This window comes from Ambystoma mexicanum, chromosome 4p (assembly GCF_040938575.1).
Source record: "Ambystoma mexicanum isolate Mex_15411 chromosome 4p, UKY_AmexF1_1, whole genome shotgun sequence".
Taxonomy (NCBI): domain Eukaryota; kingdom Metazoa; phylum Chordata; class Amphibia; order Caudata; family Ambystomatidae; genus Ambystoma; species Ambystoma mexicanum.
In genome coordinates this window covers 1260752731-1260778672 of record NC_090927.1, presented here as the reverse complement: position 1 = coordinate 1260778672, position 25942 = coordinate 1260752731, and the positions used below count along the sequence as shown (strand labels likewise).

Here is a 25942-nt window from a genome sequence, read left to right as displayed (position 1 = left end):
AGCAAAGGTTAAACGAGTAATAGAATGCCCATTTTCCACAGAAAATACTTGACTATGAAATGGAAAACAATTATTTTACCCAAAGTCTTGACTTGTGGTTTCACAACTCCGTGTGCTTTGAGTGCTGTCTCCTGAACCCATGCGTCGTCTTTTCGATGGCTGACTACCATCATTTGAAGTCTCTTCGGTTTCTCTCCCATCGTTGGAATTTTCCTCCTAGGGCAAACACATTCAATTAAACAAATGATAAGATTTAGGATATCAGGCGTTTATGTGAAAGACTTAATTCTTATCTGCTAGCTCAGTTATCGATGCTCATCTTTGCCTTCCTGATTTCACTATTATAGCGTGAGGTCTGGGCCTGTGGGAGCAACAGGGTGATCACTGCTTAGTTTAAGCACCATAGCAGACCCAATTAAGGGCACCTGGACCTCAGCTGCAAGACTAACATCTAAACACAGTCAAGAAGCATGGGCCAGATTCACCCTTTCAAGCATTGCAAATAAATATTGCCCAACAAAGGGTAAAAGGCTGTGCAGGCAGAGAACCATTGCCATCTGTAGATTTTGATTTAACTGTGATATTACGTGTAAATGCCTTCTTTGGCTTGGAGTAGTTGACGTGCCAAGTAAGAAAGAATGAGTAGCCTGGATGGATAAGCACATGCCTGCATTTCCCCAGTCTGTCCGCCACCGCCCTCAGAAATAATTCCACACCTATAATTAGGAGTAATCAAGGCCAATAAAAGCCACTCCTTCACATTGCTTAGGAAAACCATAATGACTTCTCCTTTCACACAGATAAAATCTTCCAGTGTATATCCTCCTTACAACCCTTTAGCGCCAAGAAGCTAACTGAGAACTAAAATCTATTAAAAACGGATGCTCATCTGTCTGTCTGAACCAAGTGCCCTCAGTTTACAGGTCTACTAGGACTCTAGGCACATTTAACCTAGCTGCTAAGCCAACTACAACATCAGCTGTACGATTTTTCACTATCTCACTAATAGTTGGTATGTCCTAGTTGTATAGTAGTCATGTATATAGCCCCATTTCACAATTTGTATAGCCTCAACGCGCGTTGTGGTTGGAACGCCCTCTGGGACCGAAGTCCATGTATGGGAGAGTCTAAGAGTTAACTTTAAGATGCACGTGTGCATTCTGCCAGGTTAGGGCTTAGGAGGGCTGGCTATGCTCCAGTAAGCCGCCCGGCAGTCAGGCACGAGGGCAGGTGCTATTGATGGTTTAGGATAGAGTGCTGGTGCAGGAGACTGCGTGGGGCCAGCTAGACCGAAAGGATTCATAGGTTGCAGCTGTATACTAATGGCAGGGGTGTAGAGGCATGTCGGGGGTTTCAGTGCGGATGGCTATGCTAGCTGCTAGACCGGATTTGCATAGCAATAGCTGCATTCTATAGTGCATGGCTGGGTAGCTGCACCTGCCCCATGTGTCCGCAGATGTGGTGCGAGTTATACATACCTTAAACTTGGACGGAGTTAATCTCTGGTGTTGTTTTCCTAGGTCCAAAGCGTTTGGCTGGTCTCGCCAGCGGAGGACTGCCTAGATTTGAGAGCATGTGCAGTGAGCGGGGGCCCAGAGGGATGGGGAGGGGTGATGTACGATCGTCTGGGGTTTTTGGGGGGAAGCCGGGTTTATCACTGTGTGCCGCTGCGAACGCTGCCCGGATCCACAGTGGTTTGAAGGGATAGGTGTGTTGTCGAGTTTGGGCCAGTGCTTCTGTGCACAGGTCAAAGCATACAGTGCAAGAAGATTTCAAAAGGAGATAGGAAAGTCAGGTTTTGAGGGCCTGTCTGAATGTGAGACGAGTGTCAATGTTGCGGATGTGGAGGGGCAGAGAGTACCAGATGGTCAGAGATTGGACGGAGAAGGAGGATCCGCCCAGTCTGGTGCAGTTGTAATGGGGGACAACTAGGAGAGAAGTTGCGCCGGATCGGAGTGTACTGGAGGGGTGGTAGCGTGTGCGGAATTCTGGGGCGTTGTTGTGGATGGCACAGTGAGTGGTGCACATTGCTTTAAAAGGTAATTTGTTGAGCAACAGGGAGCCAGTGGAGGGCTAATGTGTCCTCTTGGGAGGGTTGGAGGTGTGGGGGTGAAGAGGCCAATGAGCGGGTGGGCTGCAGCATTTTGGATTATTTTCAGTTTCCTTAGCTGGAACGCCAGTGCGCCTAGATAAAAGGCAGTTTGCATAGTCTAAGCGGGGGAGGATGATGTAGATGATGGAAGAGATTCGGTAAGCATAGGTGAAATATGGTAAGATACACCTGAAGATGCATAGGTGGAAGAAAGTTTCTGGATACAGAGTTGATGTGTTGGGAGAGGGATACGTCCATGTCCAGCAGGCATCCAATGTTTTTCACAGAGGTGGAGGTTGCCGGGGGGGGGGGTGGGGTCCTAGAGAGTGAGGCCAGAGGATAGGTTGGGAAGGAGCGCAGTTTTCCCCGCAGACTAGGATTTCTATTTTCAGGGTTGAGGATGAGGTGGTTGGTTGTCATCCAGTGGTCAATATGCGAGAGGCACGACAACGAATCTGGGCGGTTGGCGCCTAGCGATTTTGAGATTTTTGATGATGATCTGGGTATCGTCTGCGTAGTTGTAGCAGGTAAGATTGTGGGAGCGGATGAGTGTGGGGGGTGGAGTCAGGCAGATATTGAAGATGGGAGATGGGGCTGCTCCATGTGGGATCCCATTCGGTACTGGGTAGGATGTAGGGGTAAAAGGGTGGAGGAGCATGATTTGCGAGCGATTAGAGATGAAGCAAGAGATCCAAGTGAGGGCAGTGTCTTTGATTCCTAAAGAGTGTAGCCTGTCTAGGAGAATGGTGTGGTCAATGGTATCGAAGGAGGCAGAGAGGTCAAGGAGAATGGGTAAAACGCATCAAACATCTGCTGTTCTTTTTAGGTCGTCCCAAACAGACGCAAGTGAGGACTCAGTTCCTCAGAGGGGTATGAAGCCAGATTGGGCCAGGTCAAGGAGGTTGTTTTCTTCAGCGAAGTGGCTGAGTTGATTATATGCTGTGAGGTCCATGAGTTTGGCCATGAAGCAGGTGTTGGAAATGGGCTGGTAGTTGTGGGGAAGAAGCTAGTTGAGCGTAGGTTTTGGAGGAGGTTAAGGTTTCCAGGAAGATTCCTAGTGTTAAGGATTGGTTAAAGATTTCAGGTGGGTGGGCGGGTAAGGGCCATCAGGGGATCCTGACGGGAGGCTTTGTGCTAGAAGCAGGAGGAACTCCTGGTGTGAGATGGAAGAGAAAGAGGCAAATGTTTGCATTGGTAGGGAATTGGGACAGGAGGGAGTTGACACAGGGAATGGGAGGTGGGCGGGGGCATTATTTCTATTTTAGAGATGATGACAGAATGTCTGTTGATAGAGATGTTGTGAAAAGGTTCTGATAAGGCATTGCATAGGGAGTCGGAGTTGGGTGGGGTGGGGTGGGCGGGGGTGATTTGACCTGGCGATTTAAATTCAGAGATGATTCTATGCCGTTCCTTGCTTGGGTTGTGAGAGTTCAAGATTCTGTGCCCATATGATGCTTTTTTGCTTTTTATGATTTCCGATCTGTAGGCTTTTGTTAGTCTTGCCAGAGGGGTTTTGTTTTGAGGGGTAAGGGTTGGTTCTCCATGTCCATTACAGATGGTACTTGAGGATTTTTAGAGGTTTACCACCTGGGTGTGAGGCCTGATCTCAGAGGGGTCTGTTTTGTTGCTGTGTTAGGGTGCTGGAGAGCCGGCGGTCAAAGAGTTTGATTGGGGCTTCAGGGGGGCTTCCTGGAGGGAGAGTGCTGGAGAGAGTTGATGAGGGAGATTGACAGATAAGGAGTGATAATGATTTTGTTCCAGAATGGGGTGAGAGTTGTGGAGGTTGGTGGTGACCGGACGTGGCCTTGGGCGCTGGCTGCGGTTGAAAGCGATACAGAGAAAAAGATTACTGAGTGTTCTCGGGAGGATAGCTATGGGGCAACATGCTCACCTTGGAAGCAAGAGGACACGGAGCAACACAGGTTCGATTCCCGGGTCCGCGCTTGGAAACATCTGGGTATTAAGCGCGTTATAACTAATCTATCATATCATATCATATCTGTCCATGTTAGGGGGCATGGAGGCAGAGTGGATATGGTGCTTGTGGTGCTCAAGACCGCATCAAGGGTGTGGCCTGCAGTATGGGTGGGGCAGAGGAATGTGTTGTGTCAGGTTCAAAGCTTCTAGGTTGTCAGAGAGCGGGTCATGGGGTTTGAAGGGGAGTCAAACCAAATTAAATCACCAAGGATGGTCAGTGCTGGATGTAGACTGAAGGTAGTTGTCAGAGCATCGCAGAGTATGTCTGCAAAGTTTTTCTTGTAGCCACGAGGTCTGTACATGAGTAGGAAGCTGTGGGAAGTGGAGGGTGAGAGTTGGAGTTTTACACCATCTGCTGTCACTGAGAGTACGCTTAGAGACAGCGGAAGGCGATACCGTGGTTACCCTACTACCCTTTAATACACAGAGAGAGGGTAGCGACAGCAGATGGTGTACCACCAATAACAATTGGATGCAATATTGCTCCATTGGGGGAGACCATTCATGTGCCTGAGACCAATTGAAGACACATGTTTATGTGATTTAATACAGAGACCTGGAGGATTGATTTCCGGCATCTACACTACCCCCGACACCATTGTGGTTAGAGAGATTTATCACAGAAGACATCTTTTTTCCTGTTATGTTGGGAACCCTGACAAGTGGTCCCTAGATCCTGAAGAAGGTTGGATAAATAGCGGAACCATTGGGTCCAAGATCGACCGAAACATATGTAGATCCAAGAGAGAGGAATCATAACTACTCTGTGAACATCCAAATGTGTATTAAGATACAGAAGAAATAACACTGATACAGGCAGGGTTGTTTTATGTTCGTTTGGGATGACTTAGGTCTCACTTCTTTTTGTGAAAGAGAAAAACATAGTTTATTTTGTATATGAATGAAAGTGTGAAAGAAGAGAATATATGATGTCAAAGAAATGATGTTATGTAAATATGTTCTGATTCCAGAACCTGAAAATTACATGTGACAATATTAAATAAATATATTTTTCTATTGCAAGAATTGTTTTGTAATTGTGAAAGTTTTGTCGCTAGCCTCAATTATATCTAGGTCCATTACTTAATTCTCATATATCTTACCTGGAGGACCTATGATATTTACAGGTACCCTTATATTTACCCCTGACAATCTGGGAGTACATGATTGGAGGGCCACTCCCCATTTCTGATCCATGTTCGGTTTCAACCTGAACTTTTTGCCAGCTTCAAACCTCCATTCCATAAAAGGAGTTACTAAAAAAAGAAAATTACCTCTATTATGCAAACGCAAAAAGTCTTCCAGCATAACACTGCCTTGCGTTGGAACACTTATTGAGTGCAAATTTTCCAACCCTTTAAGCTGTGCTTATGTAGTGGCCGCACACCCAACATTACACTACTCTGCATTACGCACCAATGCACTACATAGACCTTCCACTTAGCATGAAAGAAACAATCTGACATTTCAAGTGCACTCCAACACCAGGTTTGCTTACTGCAGTTGATTTATAATAGCACAGAAGTCACACTAATCATCTAATTGCCAGAGGTATCTGAACAAGGGAAGGACCAGGAAAGATTTGAGGCAGTATGGTCCACTTGATCATATACGGACACAATTTGCCAGACACCAACAATATATCTATTCTTAATTGCATATTATGAAAAGAAGCCAATAACTCTAAGAATAATGCAGTTTGAAGGATATGGTGCGTTTTACCTTGCACAGAGATGTCATGTGCTGCCTTGCTTTTATGCTACTCCTAGCCAGGGTCAAATCCAAAATGGTGTTGAAAATAACAGCCCATGTTTAACACATGTTTGGCAAACTATAGAATGTCTCAGCTAATCCCACAAACTTACCTGTTCATCTATATTTGCGGCTTATGCATTTGATCAGACGGTAATAAAGCCATTACTGTCCTGTGAATCAATATACCTCAAAGACACAAATCGACACCTTCAAGAGTAAATAATTGAGTGACTGGTGTAGGAGAGCAATCTCATCCCTAGAACTAGATGCGTTATAACACCTAGTGCAGCCCTAGCAAAACTCTCATGAATATGATAAATGTATAAAACACCCCTGTACACAAGTGTTTCTAGGTGCAACAAGACAAGGAAGGGAAGACAAAAAGGAGGCCAAAACAACGATCTTACTAGGCCTTGTTGCATTCAGATCGAGCAAGTGTGGGCGGAGGGAGGGGGAGAAGTGCCAGGGAGAGTGCAATGGAATTCCTATGTGCTGCCAGGGAGGTGGCTCATACGTGCAGATAGGGGACTGTAGGGTTGCAGATACAGTCCCTAAGTGGTTGGGAGGCCTGGAGGCAGTGCAAGGGCAACTGGTCGTGCAGGAGCCTGGTCCCGTAGGTTCAGTGGGTGGCCAGGTAACCAGAATGTGCAGCAGACAGGGACATCAGCAAGGGCGAGGGAGAAAGAGAGAAAGCGCAAGCGAAAAGGAAGGTCTTGAGTTGCAGACTGAACTTAAGGTGGTCCTGCTCAAGCTTGAGAGAGGCAGGGAGGCTGTTTCAGAGGGAGGCCCTAGCCAAGGACAGAGATCTACCTCCCAGTCTCTGCTTGGAGAAGCATCTGAGATAGATGGAGTGTGGTCCCTGGCCCCCAGAAAGCCTTGTGGATGATGCAGAGGGTCTTGAACTGGATTCTTGCAGCCACATGAAGCCAGTGGAGAGATTTCAGGGCTGGAGGGATACAAGTCTCACAGTCCTGTTTTGGATTAGTTGTAGAGGGTGAAGAGTAGAGGCAGGCAGATTTAGAAAGAGGCTGTTTGCAGTAGTCCAGCCTAGAAAGGACAAGGGCTCTGGAGACGGTGAGCTTCTGGGGGAAGTGAGAAAAGTAAGAATACCTCTGAGGAGGTGCAGCTGATAGTGTGACTTCTTAGAGACGTCAGATTTGAGGAGAGAAGGAGAGGGTGGAGTTGAAGATGACACCAAGGTTCTTAGCCTCACAGGAAGGTGCAGGTAGAGGGCCAAGGGTGGGCGGCCAGAGTGAGAGAGGGATGGCGGGAGCAGGTGGTTCCAATGAGGAGGATCTCCATCTTACTGGCATTGAGGCAGATATCACTGGAAGCACACCATTCCTGAATTGCCAACAGTCAGGTAAGAGAGAAGGAGCAGAGGAGGCTGAGGGGAGCCTGAGGAAGGGCTGAGCGTCATCCGCATAACACTGAAAGTTAGAACAGAAGGTAGAGATGTGGTGGGCCACAGGTGCCAGGTAGTGGTTAAAGAGCCATGGAAAGAGGTTGGACCCCTGAGAGACACCACATGTAAGAGAGAAGAGAGGAAAGATCCACGTTGGACCTGTAGAAAGCAGAGGATAGATCAAGGAGTATGAGGACAGAAGGAAGGTTAGATTCTAGATCAAAGAGCAAGTTTTCACGGGTGTTCAGGAAAGCAGTTTCCGTGATTCTGGCTGGCATTGGAGGAAACACATCAACAGGTGACATGAAGTATGGCTATTTTGATCCCAAACTGGTCTAGTTAGTTCATCTGGCAAGATTTAAATGCAGTTACTCAGGCCCCACATACCACCTTAACAGCAATACTCCGACAACCACAGAGCTTAGTTAAAACCTTTGCACCCGAAAGCCACGCGGGAAAAAAATAAAAATATGAAGTAAAAACACCTCTTTAAATACAGTGCAACAGATTACAATCTTTAGCAAACTGTCCTCCCACAACCTGCAGCACCACAAGGCAGCCAGGGGAAAAAGCCACTGCCGAAAAAGAGTTCCATGTCTTACAGTGCCAACCAATTTAAGATGATATTGCCACAGTGACAGGTAGGCACATTTATAAAAGTTAGTAATTATTTTGCCTGTACTTGTCCATCCATTTACCATAAGAAAAAATAATGTAGGACCTATTTACTGTGGCTAGATGGTCGCTGTGTCCCACTTGCAACATTTAAATCAGCAAAAAAATCAAGCAGAATATAGCTCACAAAAGCCAAGAAATGTACGCTCTGCATATACCAACCATTCCGCATATACAATCCATGGCATACATTTGTCATGTATAATGCTAAAGCAAATCAAACAAACTATCTTCATACTGACGACAGCTCTGGTTAAGGTGAAACAGCACAGCTGTGGCCACCTTATTGGATCAGAAGGGCAATTGTTCCCCTTGGAATACGGCAAATCACGTCTATACGAGGAGGGTGGAGCCTCTTTCAGTCGTCCATCGAGCACGGAGATATGGAATTTGTTTTTTCTGTTTCCTCCTGCCACTGCATGCTCTCAATGGTAATTGGGGCAGATGAGATTTTTTTCAAGGTAGTGTTTCTCTGGGTTTCCAACAAGGGGTGCACTGCGGTCGTCTAAATTGGGAATATACCTTTGATTTTACAAACTTGGCGCATCCTGAGATGTGTAAAATGTGTAAGTGTTAAATTAGGAGTATACGTGAGCTGTAAACTGGGATTGCAATGTACTGGTATATGCTGAAATAAAGCACATGGCAAAGCACCTAGATTATAAAATGTAGAATATACTGGTATAGCGCAAACCAAGACTATATTGGGGCTTTCAGACTAAGTATTCTTAGATTGGTTAAACTGTGCTTATGCTTGGATTGTAAATCTTGTTTTACACCGAGAATGTCCAGACAGGGCATTTACTGGGGTTCTGCAAAATGAGTATACAGGGATTGCCTAACAAACTTAATGCATGCTGCCATTATGCAAACTGGATTCTGAAACTATGACTATAGTGGAAACATGCAAATAGGATTGGTCAGACTGCAAAACTAAATGTAACCACTCTTTTTTTCTTTTTTTATTGTGGTCTGATTTACATGAAACCTTTCACATTAAAAAAAACAATCTTAAAATGTAGATACAATTACAAAAAAACAATACAAACATCACACAACAACATGTTTTGTCAAACAACTGATGTATCAATAAAATATTGGATTAACTGAAAAAGAAAAATTCAAATAATTAATCAAGAAGCTCAAGAACCCTCACAGAGAAAACAATAAAGGGCTAATATCAGTGAAACATTATCTTGGCGATCACTAAACATGCTGGGTATTTTAGGAATATAATCGATGCATGCATTCTGCTGTAGGAGTCAGATGTGCACATGAGGGTCAAAACTGCATGCAAGCCATAGTAGACTTGGCTTTCTGCCCGGTATAGGTGGTGTGACAGTCCCCTATTAACAGCCTGGATAGTGTGGTGAAACCTTTACAAAAGACAGTGGCAAGGCAGACAAAAGATGTCCATACGCTGGGCGTGCTATCCCAGCCCAGGGAAGGTCTGTGGTAAATAGGAGTATTTCTTAAAAGAGCAGCTCAGTGTGTGTTGGAGTAGCTGTTAATCGAGAGATTGCATCCTACAGTTTGTGCAAATTTTCATACAAGGGACGAGTGGCTGGCTGGGCATCACATTTAATGAGAGGCCCAGGCCCCTTCTCTGCAAGGAAACAGGGCCCCCAAACTATGTATTTGCATCCATTCATGGAGGGCATAGACCGTCCTTTTGGGAGAGCAACCTGAGAGAGACCCGGTCAGGGGTGAAGTCCTTGCAGAACCTCAAAAGGAATTTAGCACCAAGAGGAGGTAGATGACTAATGATTGGACTTAAGATGAGTAGAAGTAAAATCAGTAGCCCTGCTAGGCCTACAAGATTAGTGAGCCAAGTTAATGCAGAAAAGGTAGAGTGACAGAAAGAATCAAGATAGAGCTGTCAAGTGCCCACTCCTTATGTGTGTTCGAATGGCAAGTCTATTATGTATCGCCTACATCGATCTGATTAATGCATCAAGTAAAGCAGTCTGTTGGTTAGCACAGAAAACAACTTTAAGTGAATCCTGCAGTGAATGGATATTGTTTTCATCTGCATAAATGCCCCCCCCTCAATAATCACGGTAAACTTAAATGAATAACACTTTCGTTTAGTAATTCAAATTTTTATAACTGGAATATATAGGTGGGCAGTGCATTGTAGGAATGGGATGCATTGCAGGACGTATGTGCACACCAGCTTGCTGAGCGGCACATCAAACGTTACTTCAACATCAATGATCACACATAATGGCATGCATAGTACTGCTGGTGGCTACACCGTTTGTTCCATAACACTGCACCTTTGCAGAAAACGTACATGCTTATTAACGGCTTTAAAAATACCATTTTACACACATGATTTCCAAGGAAGTTGATGTCGGCATGAATTGGAACAACCTGGGAGAAATAGTTTATGGAAGACGTGTTGGCTGTAAATTAAAATGCATTCAATAAACCATGAGTTTCAGTCATGCATTAAGATGTATTTTGAATCAGGTGTGTGACAATGTACAATCTGAAAAATAACTATTCATTATGTGTGCCAGTGCAAATGTTAGGTTATAAAATATATATATATAGTGTACATTATTTGAGAAACCAGAAGGTGTCTCACCCACTAGTCCCCGGGGATCGGTCATCCAGGTGGCCAGGACACAGCCATTGCTTTTGGATCCTGTTCCTGGGGGTGGACCAGTGCAGGAGGCTCACCTGGATGAGGTGTCTTCAGGGAGTGGGAGACAAGATGGCGAGACGCAGTATCCCCTTCCCTGTACCACCTTTACCCCATCCTACAAGGTAGGATATCTAGGAACTCAACCTCCACCCCTTTTACAACACGAACACGTTGTCACTGACAGCCCGCTATGAGAGAAAATGGACTAACACCTGAGCCGTATACCGGACGTGTCCCAAAACAATGGTCACACACACACACACACACTACTTCCATTACACTTCCCCACACGGATAAAAGGCAGAGCAAGACAGCACACTCTGAATGATGCAAAGCACATGAGGAAACAGCCGCTCCAAGATGGCAGTTTAACAAGAGGAGAAAGACGGCAAAACAGAAGGGGATCGCAAGGAAGGAAGTTCCCTTGACCTTTTCGACAAGGAACCGTTACTTTCACAAAACGTCCAGAATGGAAGGCCTAGGGCGAGGAAACGAGGCTGAGGAATCCTACATTGTGTGAGGGAGGTACCCGGGGCCCTCGCGCGTCAATAAACAAGGCAGGGAGAATCGCCAGCTGCCCTGGTACTGTCCTTGGCTCCAACAACAAAGCAGCATCAGTGAAATCAACACAGCCGGTGAGATGGGGAGACCGATACAAAACCAGTCTGTGTTTAAGCAAAGGTTGCCAGCAGCAGCATTGTATGGTGAGCGCCGAGACGAACATTGTATGAAACGCGTGTGATAACCAACACGATTAAAGTTGAACTGCAGATGAGTGATTGAACTTTGAAACCAAGATACAATACCTTTGACAAAGTGGTCCGGCACTACGGGTGTGCTCATTTGAAGGTCTCTGTAAAGGTACCTAAAGGTACCTAGCTGAGAGTTGACAAAAGTGAAAGAGTAGCAAAGAATTAGGAATCAAAGTGCTCCTGCGACAGGTCAAGCAAAATCCTGTGCGCAATCGAAAGTCTTCGATGTTGATACAGTAAAGAAAGTTGATGGCAAAGTAGATAAAGTTGGTCCAAGCCCGGCATAGGGAGGTCAGCTGAAAAGCTTTGTGTTAAAGCAAGTTTGTGTTAAAGTAAATAAATAGGTCCAAGCCCGGCGGTGGGAGACTGATTGAAGAATTTGTGTTAAAGTGGTTATGAGCCAGGCACAGGGGATCTGAGGTGAATAGAAAATTGCGTACATGTGAAATACAGAAAGGAAAGGTATTTTTTTTGTTTGTTGCATCAGGCCCTGTGAAAGAAAAGACTTTGAATGGCAAAGAGACTTTGACACAGAAGGCCATGATGTTGAGTTTTTGAACTGCACCCTCGTGCTAGAGAAGCCAGAGACTGTGCTAAGCTTGAGTGTGCCGCCTTGTCCCATGCTGAAAACGTGGGGATGGGAAGCCAACAGCTAGAACATCCTGAAAAATGATTTCTTGAATACTTTTCTTTTGCATAACATGGTTTCCCACACTATTTGTTTTTAGAGGTAAGGATTGGCAATAGGTTTATTAGTATAGGCCCTTTTTTTATTTATTTTGACACGACACCACTAAGACTGCATTATTATTTGATGGTCGTAGCTTGCTGCCATCTTTTGATTTAGGATTAGATAGGCATTTTTCAAACCGAATTGAAGTTCAATAAACACCCTTGAACTGTGGTCACTTGTGTCCATCTTACTGTTGATACCATGCCTTCCTTACAATTACTTACCGTAATGGTATTTATGATATTTGTATCTGCTTAGATTCACATGCTTTGCATATCCCGACATCTAGTGGTAGGTGAAGAGTATTGCACAGCTTGTTTTCGAAGTTTGGAAAGGGACTTTGACTGGGCGTGTTTTAATACTATCCCTAATGGGGCGTGTACTGTGCCCATGATCCCTCGCGCATCGAGGTCCCTCAGATCGTTTGGTTTCTGACATGAGGGAGTATGAAGCGTATGTGTGAGTATTTAGAAAAGTAAAGATGAGGTGTGAAATATTTATGCCATGTCTATGTACTGTGAAAAACCTGAGGGCGTCCTCACACCCATCGATCCCATCGATCCTACAGCGCCATCGATGTGGCAGCTCCTCTGATGGTCTCTGTATGAAGCCCGCAGCAAGTATAAGATGTTCCCGCCGTCCTACAAATGAAAAGCAAGTGGGTCCTGTAAGCGGAATGCCAGAGCTCCTAGGGATGATAAAATGAACCCTTAATGCGCAGCAGAACCCCAGAACAGAGCTGGCGAAATCTGCGGCGCTGGCACCCGAGGCTCTCAAAATGGCGACTGGACCGAAGAAGCTCCACCACAGCGTCTCGTCGGAGGCTTGCAGTGGAGACCTGGTGTAGCGAGTCACCAAAAGCGGAGCCCTGCCAGCTGAGCGTTGCCCGTTCCACCAACTCAGAGTGGATGACACTTTGTGCCCACTGGCCAGCCACAACCGCAGCGAGAAAAGCACCCTATGCACTGATCCACAGAGTTCCAGCCTCAAGCGGGGAAGTGGACCAGCTCTGACAGTGGTCTTCGACGGAGAAGACTCAACGAACAGTGGTGGCAGGGGGGCGATTTAAAGCTTGCCGGCCGCTCCCGGTGGACAGACACTGTACCGAGCACTCTAACGCTGTCAGGCAGCTCTGCACACGCAAGGCACTGCGCTCATCGTCCCGAGCGGTGCGAGAAGCGCAGAGCCCTAATAAGCCCAACAGCAGAAGTACCCATGATATCCAACTATGGGAGAGATTTGCAGCACAGCCCACCACCGAATTTGGCTACATGGCCCCCCATGCTGCACTGAGGGGGATGGATACTCATGAGCTCACCCACCCTCCAGGATCAATCAAGCCCTACAAGGAACGTGGCCAGCACAGAGGCACCACACAGCCACTCCCCAGAGGGACTTGAACCCTCAGCTTAACTACACTCCCCCAGAGCGACCTGTGACTCCCGGGCCTATGACTACCACCTGGGGCGCCCCAGCCCACAGCTCCATATCCGCCCGAAATTATAGGACCTTGCCACATTCGTTTGGGGTAGCCTTGGCCCGCCCCAATCCAGAAAAGGCAGCTGGCTAGCCTTTCCGGAAACAATCTACTGGCACACTCCCCTACCTTGGACTCGCAACTGGGAGCCCGACACCACAAAGACCAACAGGAGGTGAGATGCATAACCTCTGACTCCATGCTCAATGTCCTCCAAACCTTTGCCACCCCAGCAAAACCCCGGAGACCTTATCCCTCCATCACCACAAGAGCCTCCCACCCACAGCCCAGCTCGAGGGGGATCCTCTGAGTGGCCCCTCCGCTCACCCAAGTACTCGTCCCAGCCACATACTCTCCACCCAAAAGACCAAGCTTACACCTCGAGCAGCACTATCCTCCATAGGTAGCCGAGCAAGACCCGGTGGACCTCTCCTCGCTTTTTGGAGCAGCAACAGTTACTGAATCCCCCCAACCCCTCCTTTCCTCCCCGGCTTTTCCTCTCTGGAAGGCACACAGGAAGACCTTGATGGGATCCTGAAACAATGACCAGGCACCTGAAACCCGCCAAGAACTCCGACATTACCACCATGCTGCTCTCAGCAGACAGGGGAAAAAAAATCTGAGCCCCCAAAACTCATGCCTCAAAAAACCCCAGAGGATAAAGGATTGCTTGCAACTAAAGGAGGCATCCAAGCCTTCATGTCAGACATCAAGGCGGAATTCAGATCATGCATGCATGCTGGAGCTCTCCACCAAAATAGAGAGGACAGACCAAAGGGTCACGGACGCAGAGCAGAGGCTAGGTGCAGTGGAGGACTTAACCCAAAAACATTCCGCCACCCTCGTGGAAGTACAACATTCGATCCAGGCACTTTTAGATGTAAGTGAGAAACTTGAATTTAAACAGGAGGACCTCGAAAACAGGGCCCGCCGGAACAATCTGCGGATACAAGGGGGTTCCCTCCTCGATTCTAGATAAAGACCTGGCTTATTATGTGGGTGATTTCTTCTAATCATTGCTGCCACACCTGGACAAAATCACAACTTAGGCTGGATCGCACCCAAAGGCTGCGCCCTCGACGAGGAGTAGGGTCAGACTCTCCCCCAGACGTGATAACAAGGGTACATTTCTACACCACCAAAGAAACAATTTCTGCAATTGGGCGATCCCGCTCCAAATCTACCAAGATCTCTCCCTCCTGAAAATACAAAAGAGAAGAGCCCTTCGGCCTCTTACGCTCTTCCTCCAAGACCATCAAATCCGATACCGATGGCTGGTCCCAACTGCCTTACAATTTTCTTATAACGGGACCTTACGCAGTATCAGCCACCTCCAAGACGCTGCAATGATCCTACACCCTGACTCCCCTGGGGGAGCGAAAGACCCATCATCGTATCACATCGGCGGCGAAGCGGACAATTCTCTCCCTAAACCGAGGCGACTATCTTGGACGAAAGTACAGAGGAGCCGGAAGATAAAATTACCATCTACGACCCGATCATAACTAGACGACCATGGAACAAGGATCTACAAGAACAGCGCTGCAGGCTTCACGCAGCCCATGCCCAAATCCAAGGCTCATGCCACCAAGATTCCCTTGGAGTGGGAATCAGACCTTATTGACCATCTTAGCCCTGTTGGCTGGACGGACTGGCTTAGCCCCGTTGGCTGCGGGACATGCCGGACAGGAAAAACCGTCTTCCCAAAATTCCTGGACAGGTTTGGCCCCGTTGGCCAGGGGATATGCCGGTTCAGAAATATCGCCCCCCCCCAAACTGTTAAAAGGTTCGGCCTCCCATTGGAGGTCGATGTTAAATTCCAAGCCACAGGGTGACACCAGGCCAACGAAACCCCCAGGCGATGGCTGATCCACGTTCATCTCAATCCCCCCCGTCATCTGATACTGAAGTTCGTCTCGCTGAACATCAGGGGGTTGAACCCCCCCCCCCGCCAAACGCAAATCCGCTTTGCAGAGACTGCAGGATGGAGATACCGCAGTGGCCGTTCTACAGGAGACACACCTCCTTCCAGCGGATTTCGCACGGCTCTGCAACAGACACTTCGCGCTCCAATTCATGGCCTCCAGCGGAACCAAGTAAGGGGGGGCAGCGATCCACTTCGCAAGAGGGCTAAATCCACAAATTCTGGAGACCAGACAATGCCCTGAGGGTCGCTAAGTCGCGGTCAAATGCATTATGCTTGGGCAACAGTACTCATTTATCTCTGTATATGTCCCCATCGAGGGACAAGACACCTTCTACAAGACACTGGGCAATACTCTCGTTCCATTTGCGGAAGGCCAAATTGTCAAAGGAGGAGACTTCAGCGGGGTCCCTGACCTGGCAAGAGACAAATCACACCCCCTGACCCCCAAATACTTCAAACTCACTATCAGCCTACTCCATTTCTTCCGGACTCTAGATGTAGTGGATACATGGAGTGCTTCATTCCACCGAGACGGACTTCTCCTTTTACTCCCATGTGCACAGGACATTCTCCCGGATTGACCTCTTACTGGCCTCCCCACAGATCTTGGCCTATGTCGATGAGGTAACCATGGGAATCAGGATACTATGCGACCACGCTCCAATAACGCTGGCCCTCTGGACACATGACCCAGACCCGGTCCCGCAAAGCCGATGGAATCTGTATAACCCCATGCTCAATGAAATGCCACTGAGAGATGCGATTGCCAAAACGATCAAAACATTTTTCAAGGAAAACCCCAACAAAGAGACCTCCCCCAGCCAACACTTGGGACGCCATGAAGGCAGTGGCGCGGTGGGAACTGATTGTGCAGGGGGCAGCGTACCATAGATGCAAACGACAAGCCCGACTAATCCTTGAAGAAGAGGCCCAAAAAGCTGAAGCAAATCAAACGTAAAGGCTGGTCCCCAAAAACCCAACAATCCATACAAGCCACCCGGAGAAAACTGGAAGCCCATTACGCAGAGAACACAGCACATCTGCTAGCCAAATCCAAGCAAAGCTACTACATCAGAAACAACAAAGCAAATAAATTGCTGGTGGCAAAGCTGACTAGGACAAAGAGGAAAACACGATCATTGGGCTCTGTGACCAATAAGGCATGGTCCAATAAGCGGAACAGGAAAAACTGCAATTGGTGGCGGCCCACTTGTCCGAGGTAATGACTGCGTCATCGTGAGACCAAGGTGAACAATTGGAACACCTGTGGAGGGCGGCTCTTCGCCAGCTGAAAGACTACATCCGGGAGAGCCTCGACGCCCCGATCTCTGGTGAGGAGGTAGACGCTGCCATTAAATCCCTCAAACCTATAGCTCCAGGCCCTGACGGATACTCAACCAGGTTCTATAAAATGTTCCACCCCCACTTGACTCCCTCCCTGGCAACCCTCTTCAACTCATTTGGTGAATCAGGTTCTGTTACCCCTTCCATGCAGGAATCCCTCACCATCCTCCTACTCAAACCAGGCAAAGACCCCAGGGACAATAGCTCCTACAGACCCATCTCACTCTTGAGCATAGACACCAACTTCTACTCCAATATCCTTTGCGAACCACCTGGCAAGCGTCTTGCCCGACATAATCAACCTGGACCAAACAGGCTTCATTAAAAACAGGTCAACAGGGGATAATATCCGCAGGGCCCTGAACCTAATAGATATCGCTACCTAAGACTCGCAGAAGCTAGGGCTTTTGGCCCTGGACGCAACTAAAGCGTTTGATAAAGTTGACTGGGCCTTTATGCGTGTTACCCTGGAAGCATTCCGTTTCGGCTCGACCTTTCAATAACTGGTCCTGGCTAACAATAAATCCCTGAAAACCCTTCTCAGAATCAATGGCTCCCTCTCTGGCCCAATCCCCTTAACCTGTGGAACTAGATAAGGTTGCCCCCTATCCCAGCTCCTAATTGCCATGGTTATGGACCCCTTTGCCCAGAGAATCGATTAGACCCAAAGATTAAGGGCCTACAAGTTGCCTCTTCCCAGCACAAAATAGCCCTCTATGCAGATGACGTCCTGCTATCCATTATGGATATTAGCTCCTTGTTGAGGCCTGCTCTCTCTGAAATTGACAGATTTGGGAAGGTAGCGGGCTTTACCATCAATTTTGATAAATCCGTAGCTCTGGGGATAGGCTTAGAGCCAGGAGAGCAGGAGTCCCTCGAAACTCTCTGCCCAGTCCAATGGAGCAAAAAAGTAATTCCCTACTTGAGGGTTCATATTACCATTCTCCCGAAAGAGGTATATGTTACGCTCACCTTGTCTCTACGGGGGCGTTGAACAATGCTGGGTGGCGGGTGCTACTTCTGTGGTCACTCTGGTCAACGATTCAGTTTGGGGAGGTCTGCTCCTATGACAGGTTAAGGGAGCAATTAGAGTAAAGTTCTTGATTGGTGTGGCCCCCACCTCCCTCTGGTCACTAAACCATTCCCTAAGGGTTATCTCTCACCTTGTGTTTGTAAGCTGTGAGCTCTCCATCCTGCTTCTCTATGCAGGGGCGCCATTGTGGATGTAGGCGTCCTAATGCAACTAGTTACTTTACTGGACCGCAGGCATGCATGTCGAGCCCAGACCGGCTGCGGCTCCGACTCTTGTTTTGCCACTTTCAGGTGAGTGAAGGGTGTCTTTTCCCTGTAATTGTAAGAGTCTCTTGTATTATTTCTCAATTGTCTTTCGGGCTCTCTCCTGTCTCTTTCCTCCCTTTCCGTGTTTGTCCTTCTTTTCGGTGTCTTTTCCGACTGTTCGAAATGTACACGTCTAATGTGATGTTCCATTTTGTCTCTGCAGGTTTCGCCTCTGTCGGCGTTCGCGACATGGAGCCGTGTGTAGTCTGTGCTTGCAGCCGGCTGAAGAGCGGAGGGCGCAGAGCTCAGGCCAACGAGGATGATGGGTAAGGCTTAGTCCGCGAAGCGCTGGCGTTGGGCTTGGGGCGATTGTGAAGTTTGCTAACCTGCGGTCTTGTTTCTTCTCTTTTCCTGCGCTGCAGGCTGCGATGGTCTCCTGGAGCGGTAAGCGAGCGAACAGGCTGGATGGAGTTCAATGGCTGCTGCTTTCAGGTAAGCGCTGAGAATAATGTTGTTCAGTTTCTTTCTCCTTAGTAGATCAGCTGTTTTTTTTCAGGACCGAAGATTCCAGGGCCGGAGATCAGGTAAGCTGGAGCTGGATACGGTGAGCGTTACGCTGCAAGGTGCAGAATAACGCAAAGCACGATTTCCAGTCGGGGCGTGGCTTATATAGTCAGCCACTCCCGAGGGCCCCAACCACACCCAAAACACTAGTCTGCATGGGCTTGTTTTGGGTACAGAGCTGTGATGCAGACCTCCATGATGGATTCAAATCAGTACCCGACACTTGCCCTATTTACTGCAATGAGCCTGTCGCCAGAGGACCAGGAGTTTCTCCTTATGGTCTTTGAGGCCCTTGGGGCCATTCTTAGACACTGCATTACCGATGTGGCATGGGGGCAAACATGTAAAGGATCACCAGGGGTCTGAATCGTGACAGCATATCGGGTGAATTTCCCCCCACTCTTTAAAGATCTTGAGAGGGACCTGGACCGTTGGCTGTCACAAGAAATCTCACTTATCGGGCGCATTCCCGCCTGTAAAATGAACCTCCTTCCAAGGTTCCTATACGCCTGTTCATCCTTACCCATCACAATCCCGTTGCCCCCTCTCTGCCGCTTGCAGAGGAAAATGTTCCGATTAATTTGGAAGGGAAGAAAGGCAAGAATTTCCCAAAGAACAATGATGGGCAGGGCCAAAGTAGGCGGGTTGGGGGTCCCTGACCTGCATGGGTACCAAGTGGCAGCACAGTTGGCTCACACTCGGGCATGGCTCATGTCCTCAGAGCGCCCAAAGTGGGTGGAGGCGGAACAATTCCACTTGTCACTTCCCCTGCACTTCCTCCCACACATCTCACGCCCCCCCCCCTTTGCCAGCACTGGGGAAAAATGTTCTCCTCCACTAAACATACCGGTAGCATATGGGACTGTGCCTTGAGGCCTAGGGGCCGTCCGAGGGGGCTGGGCCCCTCCTCCCCAATATTCCATAACCCGGCTTTTTCCCCAGGGTTCCATCCCCTGAATTTAAAAAAATTGGAATGCGGGTGGTCTTGAAACCCTGGGACAACTCTTGAGGGGGGCCAACCTCGCTCATTTGAGCAATGCAAAGCAGCCACTGTCTCACTGAAGCGGATAGATTCCCCTACATTCAACTACGGTATTGGTGCGCTCACCCCCTAACTCGTCAAGCGGCGACACGCACCACCAATTCCCTCGAGCTTGCCCTAAAAGATCTCCTGCCACATGGGAAAAGCTCTACCATTTATAAACACCTGCAGGAAAACATTCTTTCCACAAAGGCCCCACATATGTTGCAATGGGAGAAAGACTTGGGGCACCCCCTGGAGGATCAGACTTGGGTGGACATTTGGGCACAGACACATTCTTCCTCCTTTGCATCACCAACAGAGAATGCGCTCATAAGGCGCTCCTGCGCTGGTACTACCCCCCCCCCCAGGCTCCACCGTATGAACCAGGCACTGGACCCCTGCTGCTGGCGTCTCTGCGGACAGCCGGGTATCTACTTCCACATGTGGTGGTCATGCCCAAGAGTAAAAGCGATCTGGAGACAATGCATTTCCACTATAAAATACATCACCCAGGTTGCAATCCCTCTAGAACCAGAACCCATCCTACTAGGAGCCCCAGTCCCAGGGATTTAACCTAGGTCTGGAAAATGGACCAAGCTACTGACCCAATTTCTCTTGGCCGGGAGAATCACAGTGGCCCGCACTTGGAAGACCACTGAAGGGCCATTCATGTCTCTTTGGTGAATAAAAATGTGGGACATATTGATTGTGGAAAAAGTGTCAGCAGCCAAGGCAGGCCTCCTACATCGCTTCGCAAATACCTGGGCACCATTCCTAGACTACGACCAGAGCTTTCCGGCTCAAACTAACAAACTCCCCGAGGTTAGGAGGGCCCTTGGCTCGGAGGTAGATCTCCAAGTGATGGGGTCCCCGGGGCCAGGCCGGGAAGGGGCCGAAACAGGGGCATGGACATGCGAGACTCGAGCCTACTTTTTGTGGACAGCCGATTGGGGAATATATAATGTGTTCTTTATTCACTTCTACAACTGTCACCTATGTGCTGGTTTAAAATAAACATTAAAAAAAAGAAGAAAAAACACACACAAAAGAAAATAATAAAGAAAAAAGGTCTATACACCAAAACCTCATTGAGGGTCAAACTGGATACAAATGGTCTGCTATCAGACCCAATTAAAACAACAAAAGGGCTAAAGCAAGGCTGTTCTATAGCGCCAATGTTATTTAATTTCTTTATCTCTGACATTGGTAACTCTCTGATGAAAGCTAGAAGCTTCCCACCCAAACTGGGCGGTGAACACCTTGATCGGCTTTTGTATGGAGATGATCTAGCTCTCACTGACCAAACCCTGATAGGCAACCCGATGCCCTCCAAGTATACATGGATGAAAATGGGCTTAAGATCAATGCAAATAAATAATTTGCAGGTCCTTATATTGGAAGTATCAAGGAAAAACAACAAACTTTCCTGGGTCCTGAAGGGCGAGAGACTTGAGAAAGTAAGCTTGCTTATGTACATGGGAATGAATGTAAGCAGCAGCAACAATGATGCCCCAAGAGAGGCCCGCCTGCGAAGTAAGATTAAGACCTTAGCGACCCAGGCTAGGATCACCTTGAGCAGATGGAATAATGGTACCATTGATCCATTACTGTAATTTTATGTTTATGTTTATTAAATGTATATAGCACTTTAACTCAAAGCCCTTTACAATAAAACAACAGGTACAATAGAGGGAGAAGCATATAAACAATCATGATACAAACCAGTGTAACAGTACGTAGAACAGTTTCCTTAGATGGAGGAGGCGAGGGAAGGGTGAGGAGGAAGGGAGTGGGGGTAGTCAGGGAGGGGAATCAAATTCAGTTGTCTGATTTAAGTTCCACGGGTGTGAGAAAAAGGGAGGGAAGTGGGAGGTATGAAGAGGATAGGGGGGACTGGGGAGAAGGGAGGAGATTTTATCGTATGAAGGTAGTTCCCATCACCACCTACGGAGATTAAGCATTTTTTGCCCTCTCGGCCAAAACCTGCCCCTTTTAGAGGGCTTATTCTGGAGGAAAGTGCTGCACCTGCCACAGAGCATACCAACTCAATTGATAAGAATTGAGCTAGGCTTCCATGTATGCTATGGTGGTCTGGAAATCACTGAGCCTAGATCGCAAATGTATTGATCTAAAACCGCTTCTGAGCTTCAGGTTGGTACAAGAAATTATTACTGACGGGCTGGATGGTTCATTGAGAGAATGGAAGCTATTCTGCATACCTATCCCTGAGGACATTGGCGCTTTGGAGTACTTACTTTTCATTGACCCTACCAAAGTTAAACGCAAGCTATGGGCACAAGACTGGATTTGCACCCGAGAAGAAAGATCTGGTTTTAAACTTTATGCATCCAGTTACGGGGAAGCTACAGTTTTAAATGTGCTTCCAAAATACCTCAAGAAATTCCCAAACCCTCAACTTCGAGTACAGTTCAAGCGCATTAGATTCAATCTCTTTTCAACGCGAGAGGTGCCGTGTGCCAGATCTACTGGACCTAATGGTGAGCAAAGTTGTTGATTGTGCCCTCCATCAGGTCTGAAGGAAACCTTGCACCATCTGGTTCTTTTTTGTCAAGGTCTTACTGAATTAAGAACCAAATATTTGGGTACATTTATCATAGAATTTCCATCGCTTCCTGCTTAAGAGTGGTGGTGAATTATGTTACGAGGGGAGAGACTGCCAGTGCCAATTGCCTTGATATCTTTTTTAAAGGAATTCTTCTTATTAATTGAAAAACTCAGAATTTAATTGATTACATGAGGAACTCTTGGAAATTATCGTATGGAGTTAGGAGGATCTATTCCTTGAAGATTGGATAATTGTGTAAATGATTAAATGTTTTTTTTTTCAAAACCACATGTCAATAATACATTTAAAAAAAGACAGTGCTACCCCAAAAGAAATTCATTTTGAGTGGAAGGCTGCAGCTTCCTCGATTGCAGATCCGACGGGTCTTGCTAGGTTCAAGTGAGGAATCTTTGTCCCAATGATAAATGATAAGCATTGTGTGACACCCAAGGTTTTTGACACTATCGGTTGAACTTTGCAATCAATGAAAAAAGAATCCTGAAACTAGTGACCTGAGTATTTCTATTCTGTGGTGGGATTTCTTTCAGCAAAACCTAAATTTCGGGTAAAAAAATAATTAAATTAAATAAACAAAAAGGTTGGGTATGGTGGCCAGCATCTCTCAGAGTTATCCCAGCCACATTGAATTGTTAATGCACATGCGTCAGCCCTCTGGGCCCAATTCAGCTGTGGAAGGGTTATGTATATTCCACCAGACAGGTTAGACCCTACCCTTCTGGCAAGAATGTAGCCTGGTAGGATTGCCTCTCTTTGTTCCTTTGTAAGGGCAGACCTTCTCCCAAGGACAGCCACTCCACAGGATGCTGGCCTGGGAACAGGAATCAAAGGGCACACCCATTCACAAAGAACAAGACCTCAGACCCCGGGGTTGCATTTCTAAAGGCCTTTGTTCTTAGAGAGAAGGGTAAGGGCGAGGAAAGGTAGTCGGGGGAACTCTGATCAAGTGAAGGAGACTCATCTTGAAACTCTTGGTCTCTCTTTCCAGTCCCCTCTGGCAAAGCACTTTGGGTATAACATCAGAAGGGAAAGGTCTGCTAATTTCAAGAGCAGGCATTGGACCCCTTGTAGAGGAGGTCCCAAGTATGGCTTGCACTCCAGTCGCCCATTTTGAAGTACCAGGAACATTCAAACCAAGATATGTGACATACGATGAGCAAATAAACCAACAGAGAGCCGCACTAGGGCTCTGTCCAGTGCCAATCAGAAGATCAATACCTATTGAAGCGCCAATAACCAGACAACCATGGGCAGTAGGATATCCTTTGAGACAGAAATATCAGCAAATGAAAAGAAATGAAGATTGTTTAAGCGCTGTGCCAGAGGAAACTCAAAGGGCCTTAATGGAAGACGAAGGATGACGTTACCGGTGCCCGGGCAGATGTACAGATGAAGAACGACAACCAAAAGATGACACACAAAGACGAAACGTCATGGATAAGGATATCACAGACACAGAAGAAGAAACTATGTTGAGATACAAAGAAACGTAAACGGTAAAGCAGGATGAAAGTATTCAACTAGCTAAAAGCCTGTACATAGGCTTGTAACGCAAGAAGCTAAGAAAACAGTCCGGCTTGCTATGCTTAGTAGAAGAATAGAGCAGCAAGCGCCAACTATATCTACCTCAACGAAGCACATTATATAAGTGCAGTCCACTTTATACAAAAGCAGAATTAACCCAGGTTACTAAGGGTCAAACAGGCCAGGATTCTTATTCCAGCTAAAATAAGAAGAGAAACGGTGGAATCGAAACTCAGCAAGGAGCAGGGCGTGCCTGGGAAATCGAGGTCAAACCAAGAGAGGGAGGCAAACAGTAACTTCGGACAACTGAAACTTAAGAGCAGAGCAGCCTGCCCCGTGAAGGTCGAGATAAGGGGGCCCAGGCAGGTGGCAGCCGAAAAGGAGAATTAAATGCACAAATAGAAGGAAAACTAAGCTGATTCACGGTGTGCTAACACGTGACCAGCCAAGCGCGAAGCAGTACCAACATCTGATGTCACCCAAAGCAGGAGATACCATAACTTTTCCTGAAAAGAAGCTACAGTTTCGAGGCCATCCTCAGCCAACTAATTGACACATAGTCCTAAAGTACTGATACTGATTGATGGAAGGTAGGCAGGGTAAATCTTGGGGCATACTGCATCTGGGTGACCATTCTGCATGCTGCTAATTAAAGTGGAGATTTATGCTTAGGGTTGTAGCCAGCCCAATCACAGTGGGCCAAATAATCTAAGGTCCTATAGATAGTAGAACCAATAAGACGTCGTATTTTTAGTGATGTTTGCATGAGTAATGAGGGAAGGGTGTAGACCCCCACCCTATAAGAGTTATCCAATCCTCACACCCCGTTACCATATTCAGGTATAGCACCTATACTTAAGTTACCTTTTCCAACCAACAGAATTGCATGACAAACATTTGAGTGTTACACGTCAATGATGACGAATTTTGACTATAACTATGGCTGTTTAAATGAAGATTGTGGAGGTTGAAGCGAGATGGGCCACCGCATCATTGTTGGTCTCCATGTTTCCTCGGTTTTTGTACATGTCATTAAACGGACTTCCCTTTACCAAACCATTGAGTTGTCCTTATTGATTGGTGTTGGAGTAAGAGAATCCTGCACCCCATCCACCTCAACGTGCAGCTATCTCGTCTTAAAGTACTCGAGGGTGAGCTCTGATTCTATGGGCCAGTCAGAGGTCACTCCCTCTCCTGTACACCCTAAAGCAGGTTTGATTTACCAGTTACCTGGAGACTTTTGCCTATATATTTTTTTTAAAGTGTTTTAAACAAAAGGTTCTTCCATCACATCTTTGAATCATCTTTAAACATATATTGGACTTTAACCCTTGAAGATCTGGTAGGACCCTGCTGGGACAGCAGTCCTTTCCAGAGTCTTCCAGTTATGAAGTGGAGGCAGGTGTTCCAAGAAGAGGTGAGCTCTGTCCCCCAACCATTCCCAGGGACCATTCAGGGTGAACCTGCTGCTGAAAAACAAATCCTTTCTCTCTGCCAGCCACAGGGTACCCAGGACCTCACCATGTTAAAGAATCCCTGCAGTTCTGTGCCAGTCTCCCCTGCATTTTGGAACCCGTGAACAAGGACCCATCTTGTTTCAGAGTCCCAGGAGTGGGACTCACAGCAACCTGAGGAGTTCCCTGCTGCTGTAGCAAGAACATGCCTCTCTGCCAGCCACAGCGGTATCCAGGACCTCACCATGTTGAAAGACCCCTGCAGGTGTGTGCCAGCCTCCCCCATACAAAATGGACCCATCTTGGCAGAGGCAGCTTTTGGTGTAGGAGTGGGAAAGGCTCTCATCGTGGGGCACTGTGAGAAACCCAAGGGTAGTCTCACTACTACTCCCCTTGGATCCTCTATGCAGGTGGCCAGGGAAAGGCCATCGCTATTGGATCCTGACCCTGATGGTGGACAATGGAGGGTGGATCACCTGGGTGGAGGGTCCTTGAGGATTGGGAAGAGGGTGCCCGAGGACGAGACACTGTATCCCCCCTTCCTTAATGAGGACCTATCCAAACCATCTCCGACTTAATAGGCTAATACGACTATGATCCTAGATTCCCCCTTGACATCACACAAAATACTGAAAAGAGAAAGATGCCTCCATGAGCAATGCAGATTACCCTTGGGAAATACCACTATGGTACTGGGACGAAGAAGAGGTAAACTAGAAGCTGC

The 25942-nt window shown here is 47.3% G+C and overlaps 1 protein-coding gene across 4 annotated transcripts in view; it reads right to left on the bottom strand.

The window, feature by feature from the left end:
* Positions 1 to 25942, bottom strand: part of PHF10 (PHD finger protein 10) — an 815357-nt gene that overhangs the window by 737694 nt on the left and 51721 nt on the right. For all 4 annotated transcript variants that reach the window (XM_069606947.1, XM_069606949.1, XM_069606948.1 and 1 more), the window contains exon 2: positions 80 to 216. In XM_069606947.1, coding sequence (XP_069463048.1) covers positions 80 to 216 — 137 coding nt within the window. The remainder of the gene's footprint in view (positions 1 to 79; positions 217 to 25942) is intronic.